The 13,499-nt window shown below is 39.2% G+C and overlaps 1 protein-coding gene across 7 annotated transcripts in view; it reads right to left on the reverse strand.

Moving 5' to 3' along the window:
• POLG2 (DNA polymerase gamma 2, accessory subunit) overlaps positions 1-13,499 on the reverse strand; it is a 41,116-nt gene that overhangs the window by 16,557 nt on the left and 11,060 nt on the right. For 3 of the 7 annotated variants that reach the window (XR_006196636.1, XR_006196637.1, XM_042916666.1), the window contains exons 5-8: positions 10,362-10,502; positions 8,106-8,186; positions 5,382-5,482; positions 3,089-3,206 (exon numbers count right to left, since the gene is read on the reverse strand). Coding sequence is in view for 5 of the 7 variants with exons in the window: in XM_042916666.1 (XP_042772600.1) it covers positions 3,089-3,206; positions 5,382-5,482; positions 8,106-8,186; positions 10,362-10,502 (441 nt within the window). In the remaining 2 variants the exon portion in view is untranslated. Of the gene's footprint in view, positions 1-2,997; positions 3,207-5,381; positions 5,483-8,105; positions 8,187-10,361; positions 10,503-13,499 lie in introns of those variants that run through there. The other 4 variants (XM_042916669.1, XM_042916665.1, XM_042916668.1 and 1 more) reach the window with 4 other exon arrangements.

A 13,499-nucleotide genomic window follows, 5' to 3' on the forward strand; every position in this document is an offset into this window, starting at 1 on the left:
AGAGATTAAGTAAAACCCCTGCAGTCCTAAAGGGCAAGAGGGGACTTTTTTGGTGTGATGGAAATGTTCTATATTGTCACTCTGGTAGTAGTTACCCATTTACCTAAAACGCATAATTTGTACATTTAAAATAGGTAAATTTATTGAAGATAAATTATATCTCAATAAAGCTGATTAAAACATATACATACACAAACACGCAAACACACACACACACGCTAGTTGTGAACACTGAAAAGGCCTAGACACAAAGTCCACTTTCTAACTATCAGTACCCCTAGTACCCAGAGTACAGCATCCAAATACTGTTTTCCATTAAAAGGAACCAGGGTTTCTTGGAGAAACTCTGAAATATACAATTTCTAGATCAGACATTAGATACCAAGGAAGCTATCAAACACTACTAAAGTTATGTCAAAAGGACTCCAGGCCAACTTGAAGAAGCTCCCACTGGCTAAAGATAGGACAATTTGAACATCAAAAGGAACAACTTTAAAGGGGACGAATCAGCATTTATCCTACCTCTCTCATACCTCTAAGCAAGTAAGAGATGCTTTTCCTTACAGAAGTATTCTAACTAATGAATGAAGATGTAAGAAAATCAGAATATCACCATTTTGCCACCTCTAATGAACTGACTGACCTAAGCATTGATCAACGATTGATTGCTAGCATCCCCAAAAGAGAAACCACCAGACCTAACTGCCTCCTGATGGGAGAACACAACCTAGGAAAAATCTTGTCTCCCCGCCCCCGCCCCCAAATTAAACTTGAAACTGATCAAGCCTCCGGATTCAACTTCCACTCTACAGGAATTATATATAGAGAAGAACAGGTTAAACCCTCATGGGGATGCAATAAGCACGGTCCAAACAGTGACAAAGCCTGTAAAATAAGCAGCCCAATTTCTTAAAAAAGGAAAAACAGAGAGAGAGCTCAAATTTATGGGATAAGAGAGACTAAAAGACCTAACAATCAACTTCAATTTTATGAAATTATGAGACAATTGAAAATCAAGTGGATATTTGACATTAAAGAATTGGTTTTGGGGTGCCTGGGTGGCTCAGGCAGTTAAGTATCCAACTTGGGCTCAGGTCATGGTCTCACAGTTCCTGAGTTCAAGCCCTGCATCGTATTCTGCACTGATAGCCCAGAGCCTGCTTTGGCTTCTCTGTCTCCCTCTCTCTCTGCTCCTCTCCTGCTCTCTCTCAAGGATAAATAAACATTAAAAAAAAAAAAAAAAAAAAAAAAAAAAAAAAAAGAATTTGTTTTTAAAAACTTTTTATTATGAAAATTCTCAAACATATGCAAAAATAGAAAAGCATTACAATGAACCTCCATGTACCCATCACCCACCTCCAACAACTCAGAGATATTTTTTTTATCTATATTCCACCACTTTTTTTTAAACTGGAGAATTTTAAGGCATGTTTCAGATATTGTATAATTTCACTCAAAAATATTTAAGTATGTGTCTCTTTCAGATAAGGATGTTAAAAAAAAAAAAAAAAGCCATAATACCATCATCAGACTCCCAAGGAAATTGTCAATAATTCCTTCATATCATCTAGTATTAATGTTTTTAGGTGGGATAACGGTTAACAAGATACTTAACTGAAATCCTTACAGACGAAATGATACCCATAATCTGCTTCAAACTGGAATGGAAAGGTGGTGTTAGGGGGAGGAAGCAAGATGTTCACAGGCTGATGGTTGCTGGTGCTGGGCTATAGTATTTGGAGTCAATTACACTATTGTCCATATATTTGGAATTTTTGCCAAGCGAGTAATGACAGCATAATTAACACAAACATAATCAGCACACAAAAGTCTAAAGATTTCTTTTATCTATGAGAAGCAGACACAAAATACACTGTAACACTAGATTATGCCATCTAACATTTTATTTTGCGTTTTAAAAATAAATGTGCTAATTTTTGAAAGTTTAGTTTTACGTTAATCTTCAGTATTTGACAATATACATGTGGCAGATTCTAGAAAGACTCCTTCTTTCCTGATAGTAGAACCCATTTCAGAGAGAAGACACTACTAAAGCCCCAAAGAATAAACTGTGTTTGATCCAAATTAATCATGATATTCTCATCCCCTCAGACAGTGACTGGCCTACGAGTGACCAGGTGACCCAGTTCTGACCAATGAAATGTAAATAAGTCTTCTAATTGGGATGCCTGGAAAAGCTTTTACTTTCCCAAGTAAAAAGGAAAGAGTTGGGGCACCTGGGTGGCTGTCGGTTGAGCGTCCGACCTTGGCTCAGGTCACAATCTCACGGTCTGTGAGTTCGAGCCCTGCATCGGGCTCTGTGCTGACAGCTTGGAGCCTGGAGCCTGCTTCTGATTCTGTGTCTCCCTCTCTCTGACCCTCCCCCATTCATGCTCTGTCTCTGTCTCAAAAATAAATAAACATTAAAAAAAATTTTTGAAAAAAAAAGGAAACAGTTTTGGCTGGTTAGCTCTTGTTTCCTTGACTTTCTTCCTAACTGGAATGTGGACAAGAAGCCTAGACGGGAGTCACCTTATGAGCATGTAGCAGCAAGTACAAAAATAAAAACCAAAATACTAAAGATGGTAGAATAGAAAGATATCAAGAGCCTGGGTCCCCAAGTATAATTGAAATAATTATACCAGCTCTGGACAGTCCACCCCTTGGACTTCTTGTTACGAGAAAAACAAACTACAATTTGCTTAATCCAATATGTTGGGTTTTTTTTAAGATTTGATTTTCAAGGAATCTCTACACCCATTGTAGGGTCTTGAACTCACAATCCTGAGATTCGAGAGTCACATGCTCTTCCAGCTGAGCCAACTAGGGGCACCCAATATAGTGGGATTTTTGTTTCTTGTAGCTGAACATATTTCTGATAGAATGGAATACATCAAGATATATAAGGAATAAAACCTGAATTTTCAAAAAGCACTGAAAATGTCTACTTCATAAGTGTAAAGGTGCTAAAAACAAATCTAAGTTAATAGAAGACAATCAAATTAGGAAGGAAGAATATTTATTATATAAATATTAAAATCTATACATTCTTAGCTGATGATATATACTTGATTAAAAAGTCTTTTACTTTGGATATATGCATCATTTCCTTCATCGTGGTGTCTCTACTTCTCAGATGTATTAACCCATTCTCCAAAGTAGCTTCAGTAATCAAAACTGTGAAGAGAATACTCATTTCATCATATCTGAGGGAAAAAGTAGTCAAACAAAACACATGAGCACAAATTAAATTGTAAATTCGCCATACTACCAGCTTTAATTACTTTAGAACCCAGTCACTTTCCAGAGTCACAAAACTCAAAGGCAGGGCTTGAAAGGTAGACCAAAAAACTTTTTCAAAGTTTCCAAATTGTATTCAAAGTAAACTTTTCATAAAGTTTCTCTGAATTATTGTAATAGATGGAAAGTCATAAAAAACTAAAATTTGAGAAATAAACACTGGTACCTCAACACATCATCTGGGGCGAAATTATGGAGGAACCTCAGAATAACTGTAGCCTTCTGGTACTTGGATACAATTCAAGAAAAATTACTTTAGACTAAATTCTCTTATGGTACTACTGTAACAAAGATCTTGAGTACAATACATTATACCCAAACCATGCTTGCTTAATACAGAACTTAGTATGCTAACTTATAGTTTCTAGTTCAGCAATAACTGAATATATTCGCACTGGCCTTCTTTCTGCTTACCCAGTTACACTACCTCATTGTTTTCTTTCTAGAATTCCATCAGCAATTATCCTATTTATCTATTTACTTGTTTACTGTCTACTTTGTCCCACTCCAATATAGGCTTCATAAGAACAGGAATCTTTTCTGTCTTGTTTATTGCTGTTATCAAAGTGCCCAAAATATAATAAGTGTGCTTAATAAATGTTCCATTAAAAAGCTCTTGGGCTTTACCATTCAAAAACAACTGTAACTTGATAATATTCAATTATCCTCTAATGACACAAAGGATAAGATTTTAGAACTCACAGGACTGGCAGGTTCAAGCTGCACCTTTCAGTTTTACATACAGTGAAACCATTACTTGCTTTATCTATAGAAACCTGTTTTTCCTCTGACATCATCTGAAAGGCGTATTTTAACAAGTTGCTAGAGAACTGAAGAGAAAAACATAAAGCTTCCCAACTTTTCAGCCAAAAGACAGTCAACACAAAAAGTTATTAAGATAACAAAATAAACCCAAAGGAGGGAAGAATGGATTATTTGAAAAAGAGAAGTTAATGAAATAGCAGGGGGTAAGACTAGAGACAGAAGATCAATCAGGAGGGGCGCCTGAGTTAAGGGTCCGACTTGAGCTCAGGTCATGATCTTGTGGTTTGTGAGTTCAAGCCCTGTGTCAGGCTCTGTGCCAATAGCTCAGAGCCTAGAGCCTGCTTTGGATTCTGTGTCTCCCTCTCTCTCTGCCCCTCCCCAACTCATGCTCTCTCTCTCAAAAAATAAACATAAAAAAATTAAAAAAAAAAAAAAAAAAAAAAAGATCAGGAGATTACTGCAAGAACCAGCCAGAAGACACTGTTGACTTTAACTTGGGCAGTGAACTAAGGATCGAGAGATGGGTCCAAGATACTATTCAGGAAGCAGGCTGGCATGTAGTGATGAACTGGAGGTGAAAAGTAAGGAAGAGGAAAGAGTTAAGGATGATAAATCCAGGAATGTGTCTGGATCAACTGGGTGAACAGAGGTGCTGATCACTGAAACTAGTCCTCTGTCCTTTGTCTGGGATGGAATTATCTTCCACTCAGCCTCAGAATGAACCACAACACAAGCAAGGAAAAGGCACTCCACTCATGTTCCCTCAGTCCTAATTCAATAAATGTGTCTAATACACATAAATGCATCCTTGATAAAATGATAAACTCGGGTACACACAGTCCATGACATTAAGTCTTAAAGCTGCACATAGTATGTGCTCAGATATACCTGATGAATACTGTTCCTGCTATAGCAATTAACTAGGGGCACATGGTTCTGTAAATGGGAGAGTTAGGAATAATTTTATGTAGATATAAATAGATAGATATTTAGAAGGATATTTAGAAGAGATTTCTGTTACTCATAAAGAAACATCACAGGATCAAAAACTCTGAACACAAACAATTCTTGGGGTGCATGGGTGGCTCAGTTGGTTAAGCGTGCAACTTTGGCTCTGGTCATGATCTAGCAGTTTATGAGTCTGAGCCCCATGTTGGCCTCTGTGCTGACAGCTCAGAGCCTGAAGCCTGCTTCAGATTCTGTGTTTCCCTCTCTCTCTGCCCCTCCCCTGCTCACGCTCTGTTTCTCTCTCTCTTTCTCTCACTCTCTCAAAAATAAATAAATGTTGGGGAAAAAAAAAAAAAGACAATTCTTACTTTGAATAAAGTTGTTCCAGTGAGGAGTGCACAGTTTCCAAATAACCAGGCCACACAGAAATACCATTTTCTAGTAATTCACTAAATAGTCCTTGACAAACCTGAGAAAAAATACATAAAATTCAAATATGAAGGAAGTAAAAGTAACTAGGATGATTACCCTGTTTTCATGAAACCACTAATCACCTTTTCCAGTGTTTAAAATGGGCATAAATTCTTTTAGTTATGTGATAATAGTGTTCACAATTCACATACTATATACTTATAAGCTGCATACTTCCTCTGGAAATGAAGAAATTAAGCACTGCAAAGCTGAATACTAAATGCAAATATTCTCAGAGAGAAAATTTTATACCAAATACAAGAATTTTTGTCATCATCGTTATCATTCAAAACACTAACAAAACCAAACCAAAGCAGATTCTGTTGGAGAAAAAACAGTCCAAAGCGCTGTGCTGTGAACTCATCTGAGAGCAGGGCACTGAGCCCCAGGGTTGTACAACCATGTCAGGCAGAGAGGAAACAAGGGAGAAGTAGTCAGACGAACATGATGAAAACGGGGACAACAGTGTTCCTGAAGCCAACTAAAGAAAACGTTTCCAGGACAGAATGACTGATTTTGGTGGGACGCTGTACACAAAAGCCTGACTGGAAATACAGAAGTAGTAAGGGGTAATATTACATAATTTACATAATAAACAGTTTTCTTAACAAGCAATGGTGAAGCAAAACAGAGCAAAAACTTTAAACATCCTTAACAATCTGGAGAAGGGTTTCTCCCCCTCTGAATGCTGACGCAGGATACTTAGCAGCATCCCTGGCCTCCACGAGATACCTCTAGCACTCCTCTCCCCACAAGTGACAACCAAAACTCTCTCTAGACAACAACAAATGTCCCTGGTGGGGAGGTTGACCATCGCGGACTGGGGAATGTGGAGGGAGTGCCTGAGCGACAGTACTGTTTCTCAAACTTCAGCTAGCATTAGAATCCCCTGGAGGGTTTGTCAAACACATGTTGCATCACCAGAGTTTCTGATTCAGCAGCTCTGCCGCGAAGACCAAGAATCTGCATTTCTAACAAGTTCCGAGGGAAAGACCGTAACTAAGTAGGTGGGTGTTAAGGTACTTGATATTTTGGGGATAGGTGAGAATATAAATATTAATAAATCGAAGTAAGAAGTTAACAGAGAAAGGTAAACATAATTGTGGATTTTAACAGGTTAGTGGTTGACAGCAAACAATTTGCTCTTTTGGGGCACCTGGCTGGCTCATTAGGTTGGATGTTCGACTCTTGATTTCGGCTCAGGTCATGATCTCGTGGTTCGTGGCATCAGTCCCCACATCAGGCTCTGTGCTGACAGTGCAGAGCCTGCTTGGGATTCTCTCTCTCCCTCTCTCTCTGCCCCCCACCCCCCGCTATATATAAACTTAAAAAATTTTTGCTCTTTTGGAAGGTAGAAGAGAAATGGCTCTAAGCATGATTAGGTGCTGAAGACATGGGATAATGACAATCCCCACACCATGAGTGAGAATACAAATACACCATGCAGCCGATATGGAGACAATCTCACTGACATAGTGAAATTAAGGATTCATATCCATTTTATCCAGTAATCCCATCTTCATGTATATAACCGGCAAAAAACCCTTGCATAGCCCAGAAACTTCTGTCATACTGCTGAGGGAAAAAAGTTAGAAACAGAGTAAGATATACAACATGCTCCCTTTTGGTAAATTAAAAACACCCACGGGACACAATACTATTATATTCTTACACGTAAAGAAAACCAAAACAAAACAAGGCCTGCAATTACAATGACAAATATTTAAGGAGCAGAGTTCTTTTTTGTCCTTCAAGCAAAAAACCCCAAGGAACTTCTACCTACAAGGGTGCTGGGGAGTCCGCCATGACCCCAGGGGGAAAAGTGGAAGTTAAACCATTACCTTCCCTTCCTCTGTGTGCACTACCTGCCCCTCCCCCCAAGACCTCTCCACAGGACCCTGAAGAAAAAAGCTGGGTGAATCTTGCTAGGGTCCTCACTCAGTTGCTAGATGGGTCTGAGTCACCCAGGACCCGGCATCACTGTAAAGGGGGGTCTCAAAAGAAACTAAAACCACCCTCCTGGCTTTTCTCAAGAGTATTTCATTAGGCTAGATAGATTAGAGAAACCAAAACAAGATTACAGATCTAGAACTTGTGTTTATATCAACAGGTATCAAAAGTGTTACGTTAAAATTGTAAGTAGGCAAGAAATAACTCACTAGACATCTGTACAAATATTTGGATTACCAAAACTATGCACACTCATTTAAAAAATGCAACTATCACTAAGCATGACTTAACAGTAAAATCCACTGAACTGTATGCAGCTTCTTTTATATACTATAGTTCCAATTATCCATAATTAACCATAGAATTTATCCATAGCCATTTAATTAAATTTTTTAAGAAGCCGATGAGGGATGCCTGGGTGGCTCAGTCAGCTGAGTGTCCAATTCTGGATTTCAGTTTAGGTCACGATCCCAGGGTCATGGTATCTATCCCCAGGGCTTGGAATTCTCTGTCTCCCACTGCCCCTCTACCCCACTTCCTCTCTCTCTCTCAAATAAAAAAATATTAATTTAAAAAATCAAACAAATCAAAAATTTTAAATGGCAAGCTACCCATTTGTTTGAAATAATGGTAATAATTAAAATCATGACATTAAAACTCATTTAACCCACCTGTCTTAATTCCACTGTTGGGCCTCTTCCCACATCCAAAGCAACCTTAACAGGGGCTAAACAAGGGTGAAGTTTAAGTACCTAAAAGCAATTTAAAGGGGGGGGGGGGGGAAAGGACAGCACACCTTGTTTAAACATAACACAAGCACTAACAAACATAGAGCTTCTTAAACAGTAAAATCTTGTATGAAAACGGAAGCTAGCTGAGGTCAGAAAAAAATCATGTAATGACGTACTTAGCTGGCTATATCCAGGTGCTCATTGACTTCCCCACTTAAACGTTCTGCAGAAATAAGGTCACTTGCTACTCTCCCATTTTCTGACAACTCTATTTTCCCTCAATCAAAATGCCCCTTCCTGGCATCACTGCCTTCCCTACCCAGCCAGAGCCATGTGGCTTATTGTTTGGACTCTTCTTTTGCCAAAACTTACCACTTTTCTTATTCATCCATCCACTCAACAAATATTGAACAGCTACTTAGTGCCAGAAACAGTTCTACGTACTGGGGACAAAACTCCCTGCCCCTCATGGAGGGGATAGACAGGTAATAAACAAGTAAATCATATATTTGAAGGTGGTATGGGAGGAGACAGGAAGTGCTGGTGAGTGGTGGTTTGGAGAGGCTGTTTGCAATTTTTTTTAGTTTAACTTTATTTTTTTTTTTTTGCGAGGGTGCACGCACATGAGCGGAGAAGGGGCAGAGAGAGAGGGGGACAGAATCCCAAGCCGGCTCCACGTCATGAGCAGAGAGCCCAACATGGGGCTCAAACTCACGAACTGTGACGTGGGAGATCACGACCTGAGCCAGAATCGAAGGTCGGGTGCTTAACTGACTGAGCCACCCAGGCACCGCTGCAATTTTAAATAAGGTAGTAAGAGAAGCTCTTCTCTCTGAGGTGACACTGGGGCAGACTTGAGAGGTGCAAGTGGGTCCTGGAGAAGGCGCATCCCAGCCAAATGGAAGCGTGACCTGCATGTCCCAGGAACAGCAAGGAGGTCTGTGCTGCTGGAGCAGGCGTGCGAGGTCAAAAGGGAAGGGTTTTGTGAAACACTTGGGAGGCTTTGCCTTTTCATCTGAGTGAGCGGAGGAGTTTAGCGGAATATTCTGAGCAGCCGGGCAAAGGAACACGTACCTTTGAAAAGGGTCATTCAGTGCCAGAGGGAGGGGATGGTGGTGGCTTAGATCAGAGCGGAAGCAGTTGGTGGTAAGAAATGGTCAGACACAGGGTATATTTTGAAGACAGAGTCCGATGGTTTTTGCTGACGGTTTGGATGTGGGATATGAGAGAAGGAACGGATCCCCCTTGTTTGCTATACATCCTATAAATCCCAGCCCCCGAACAATTAATTCTATAATCCAACTTTAGGGGCCTATCAGGCTAAATGAACACTGCATAATAAATCACTTAGCTCTGCAGCGTGGCAGGACAAATTCAGTTTCCAGTCCCAGCTGAGTACCCAACATGTTGAAATTGATTTGGGGCAGCTCCCTGTTGCATTCAAGGGGGATATGAATACTCTAAATTCTTGCCAATTAAACCGTACTCCTCCCCAGTTTAAGTTAATAATCCTGCCTTCTAATTCCCTAAGGAAATAGAGGGTATGAGGAAAACTTCCTTCAAAGGCTAACCAGCCCTGGTAGCCTACTTCTATCTATACAATCATTTCTCTCCTCCCTGCTTTTTCAAATAATTCCTTTTCAAGACCAATCCCTCCCACTTGTGTTCTTGATCCTGCCTTGACTCCTCATGTTTCTTCCAAAATCTTGCTCCATTAGTCATTTACTTTCTTTCCTCCTCTCTCTTGATTTTGAGCCCTTAAAAATGTCCTTTATCCAGGCCCATAGCTAGCTCTTATGATCTACTCAATAGCCACTTGGGGACTAGAAGCAGTAAGGTCAATACCACAAGTCTTACTAGTGTGACATAATCCTACTTAACACTCTGATACAAATGGAAGCCACCTGAGGGAAAGGCTCAGGAGCTAAGAATCAGAGATTTCTGTCTCCCTGTCTGCCAGGATCAAACAGAAATGCCTCTGGGATTACCCAATAGGAATGCCTTGTTCTATTCTGTGAGAACCTGCTTATTATTCCTGTGGCCAGATTCTAAAAATCTGAAAACCAGTAAAATAACTTGCACTAAAAGAAATTTATTATTCACAGTTTGTGTTAGAAACCAAGTATACTAATAACATGAGTGAAAAAAACATATGCTTCTAGTTTCCCAAGTTTATCTCTGAAATATTAAAAGCACCTTTCTATGAAGATTCTTCTTTCTTGTAAAGGAGCTCTCTGTTAGCTGGAAAGAATCGTAGAGATAAGCCAGCATGCCTCGGTCTAGATTTCCACTAACAGATAAAACGTAAGGAACCACATTTTTTCGTCCATCTCGGCCCTTCATAGAAAAGTAGAACAAAAATAAAGTATCACTTAGCAGAGCTATCTCTTAAAACTATAGACTTAGAGAATCAGAACACAAACTTACAAATTCATTTAAGAAAGTATCTACTCTGGGCCAGGCCTATACTAGTCACTGGACCCACAAAGATGGTTATGACACATTTCCTGCTTTCAGGGAGATTAGGATTTAGATTAGATCATTAAGTCTCAATTGACTATGTATTAGAACTGTCTTGAATTAAAAAAAAAATTTTTTTTAATGTTTATTTATTTTTGAGAAACAGAGCATGAGCAGGACAGGGGCAGCAGGCTGGGGGGGGGGGGGGGGGGGGGGGCGGGGGGAGACACAGAATCTGAAGCAGGCTCCAGGCTCTAAGCTGTCAGCACAGAGCCCAATGTGGGGCTCAAAACTGAGCCATCCAGGGGCCCCATAAAACTGCCCTGAATTATAAAATGTAAAAGGTTTTGGGGCACCTGGGTGACTCGGTTGAACATCTGACTTCGGCTGAGGTCATGATCTCACAGTTTGTGAGTTCTAGCCCCAAAAGGGCTTGCTGCTGGCAGCACAGAGCCTGCTTCAGCTCCTCTGTTCTGTTTTTCTCTCAAAAAAAAAAAAAACAAAAACAAAAACAAAAAACAAACAAACCCCATTAAAAATAAATAAATGAATAAAATGTAAAGGTATTGTGTTGGGCCCCACTCCCAGAGGTTCTCAACTACCTGGACAAGAGTGGGACCCCAACATCACTACTTTTCCAGTGCTCCCTACATGAGTGTTATAATACAGATTATAATATTACAATAAAGTTCAGAAGGGCCCTTAGAGAAAAAAACAATTGGTACACTTAGGGATAGGGGTTTGGAGTATAATCTATGTAAATGTAAAGTTCTTATAAGAAGCAAACATCTTTTGAAAACCTGCATTGGGGTTATTACTTTAAGGCTACAATTAAGAATGTAAAATATACCATAATGCAGGATATAAATCAGATACTGATAAGAGACCAATTATTTCCTTCCTTTTATTAAAAAAATTTTTTTTAATGTTTATTTGTTTTTGAGAGACAGAGAGACAGAGAGACAGAGCATGAGCAGCGGAGGGGCAGAAAGAGAGGGAGACACAGAATCCAAAGCAGGCTCCAGGCTCTGAGCTGTCAGCACAGAGCCCAATGTGGACCTTGAACCAACGAACTGTGAGATCATGACCTGAGCTGAAGTCGGACGCTTAACCAACTGAGCCAGCCAGGTACCCCTCTTTCCTTCCTTTTAAGCTGATAAACAACCATCTCAAAATTTTTAAAATGTCAATTCTAAAAATTAAAAAGGTTCTGCATATAAACAGTTCTACCTTCATTCTTTTTTTTTACTGTTATCACTGTCATCTGAACATTCATGTAATTCTGATACTTAAAAAATTTGTCAATCCTCAACTTCTACTATCCATGATCAAGCATAGTTTTCACTAATACATATATGTACTGACATTTTAAACCCATTTTTATGGCATATGGTACCGTAAAGATTAATGTAAATTTGTTCTCAAAAGGCAGTAAACTTCCTGAAATCTGGGATTCTATTATAACTCTATTAATTGACATCTTGTACACATTTATAGATATGATACTTAATATAACTCTTGAGGCACTGCAAGCTTCTGTGGTGCGATTTGAATTAAAAAAAGACTAAATTGTGTTTAAGTATTAGGAAGGCTTTAATGTTTTCCTTTTTTAATGAAGATTTTATTTTTATTGTTATTTTTTAAAGTTTATTTATTTTTGAGAGAGAGTGAGAGACAGAGAGCAAGCCGAGGAGGAGCAGAGAAAGAGGGAAACACAGAATCCGAAGCAGGGTCCTGGCTCTGAGCTGTCAGCACAGAGCTCGACAGGGGGCTTGAACTCACAAACTGCCAGATCATGACCTGAGCTGAAGTCAGACGCTCAACCAACTGAGCCACCCAGATGCCCCAAAGATTTTAAGTAATCTCTATACCCAACGTGGGACTTAAACTCACAACCCCGAGATCAAGAGTCACATGCTCTACTGACTGAGCCAACCAGATGCAGGTAATGTTTTCTAATTCTTTGATAACTGGATATCCAAGGATGCCAAGGTATCCAATGGTAACTCTTCTTAGCTAGAATATCTGATTTCTTATACCATCCAGAATAAACTTCTTTCTATACTCACTTTGTTCTTCAGACGTTGCTGATCTACTTCACCATTCTCAAAAAAAAATCCCTCCAAGAATGTACTTAGATGTTAACTGTAAAATTTACTAAAAACAAACACCAAATAGCCCAAGAAGCCTTTCAAAAAAACATACTAAATAGCAGAAATTCTACTTATTATTTTATAACATGTTCAACTAATGATGAGCAATTTTGAGAACCATGGAAATGGAAGGGCAACAATTTAACGGTGAGTATGGAAAATTTTTCATGGAGATAGTGAAAAAATGAACAAAAATTAAGAGACTAATAGCCATAACAAAGAGATTATCTTCAAATTTCTAGTGATAAGACTGGGGCCCTGGCTGCCTCAGTCAGAAGAGCATGCCACCCTTGATCTGAGTTCAAGCCCCGTACTAGGTGTAGCGATTACGTTTAAAAAAAAAAAAAAAAAAAAAAAAAAAAAGACCTAAAAACATTAAATTCCTAGTCACAAGACTGATTGGTTTTTAACTATAATAATGATTATTTAACTATGACTATGCTAACCAGGTTTCATAAGAGTGCTGAATATCCCCAAATGAAATGTGATGGTGTTGGTGCTATGGGAAAATATTCAACAACGAGAAGACTCTATTAGTCACCAAATAGCACATAAAAACTCCACCCGTTGCCAATCAGAAAATCTAAACATTCAAATCTGCAACAGCTCAAAAATGGGTCAGCATAGAGGCATTTGGGTGCCTCAGTCGGTTAAGCATCTGACTCTTGGTTTCAGCTCAGGTCATGATCTCATGGTTTGTGGGTTCAAGCCCCACGTCAGG

Source organism: Panthera leo, chromosome E1 (assembly GCF_018350215.1).
Source record: "Panthera leo isolate Ple1 chromosome E1, P.leo_Ple1_pat1.1, whole genome shotgun sequence".
Taxonomy (NCBI): Eukaryota; Metazoa; Chordata; class Mammalia; order Carnivora; family Felidae; genus Panthera; species Panthera leo.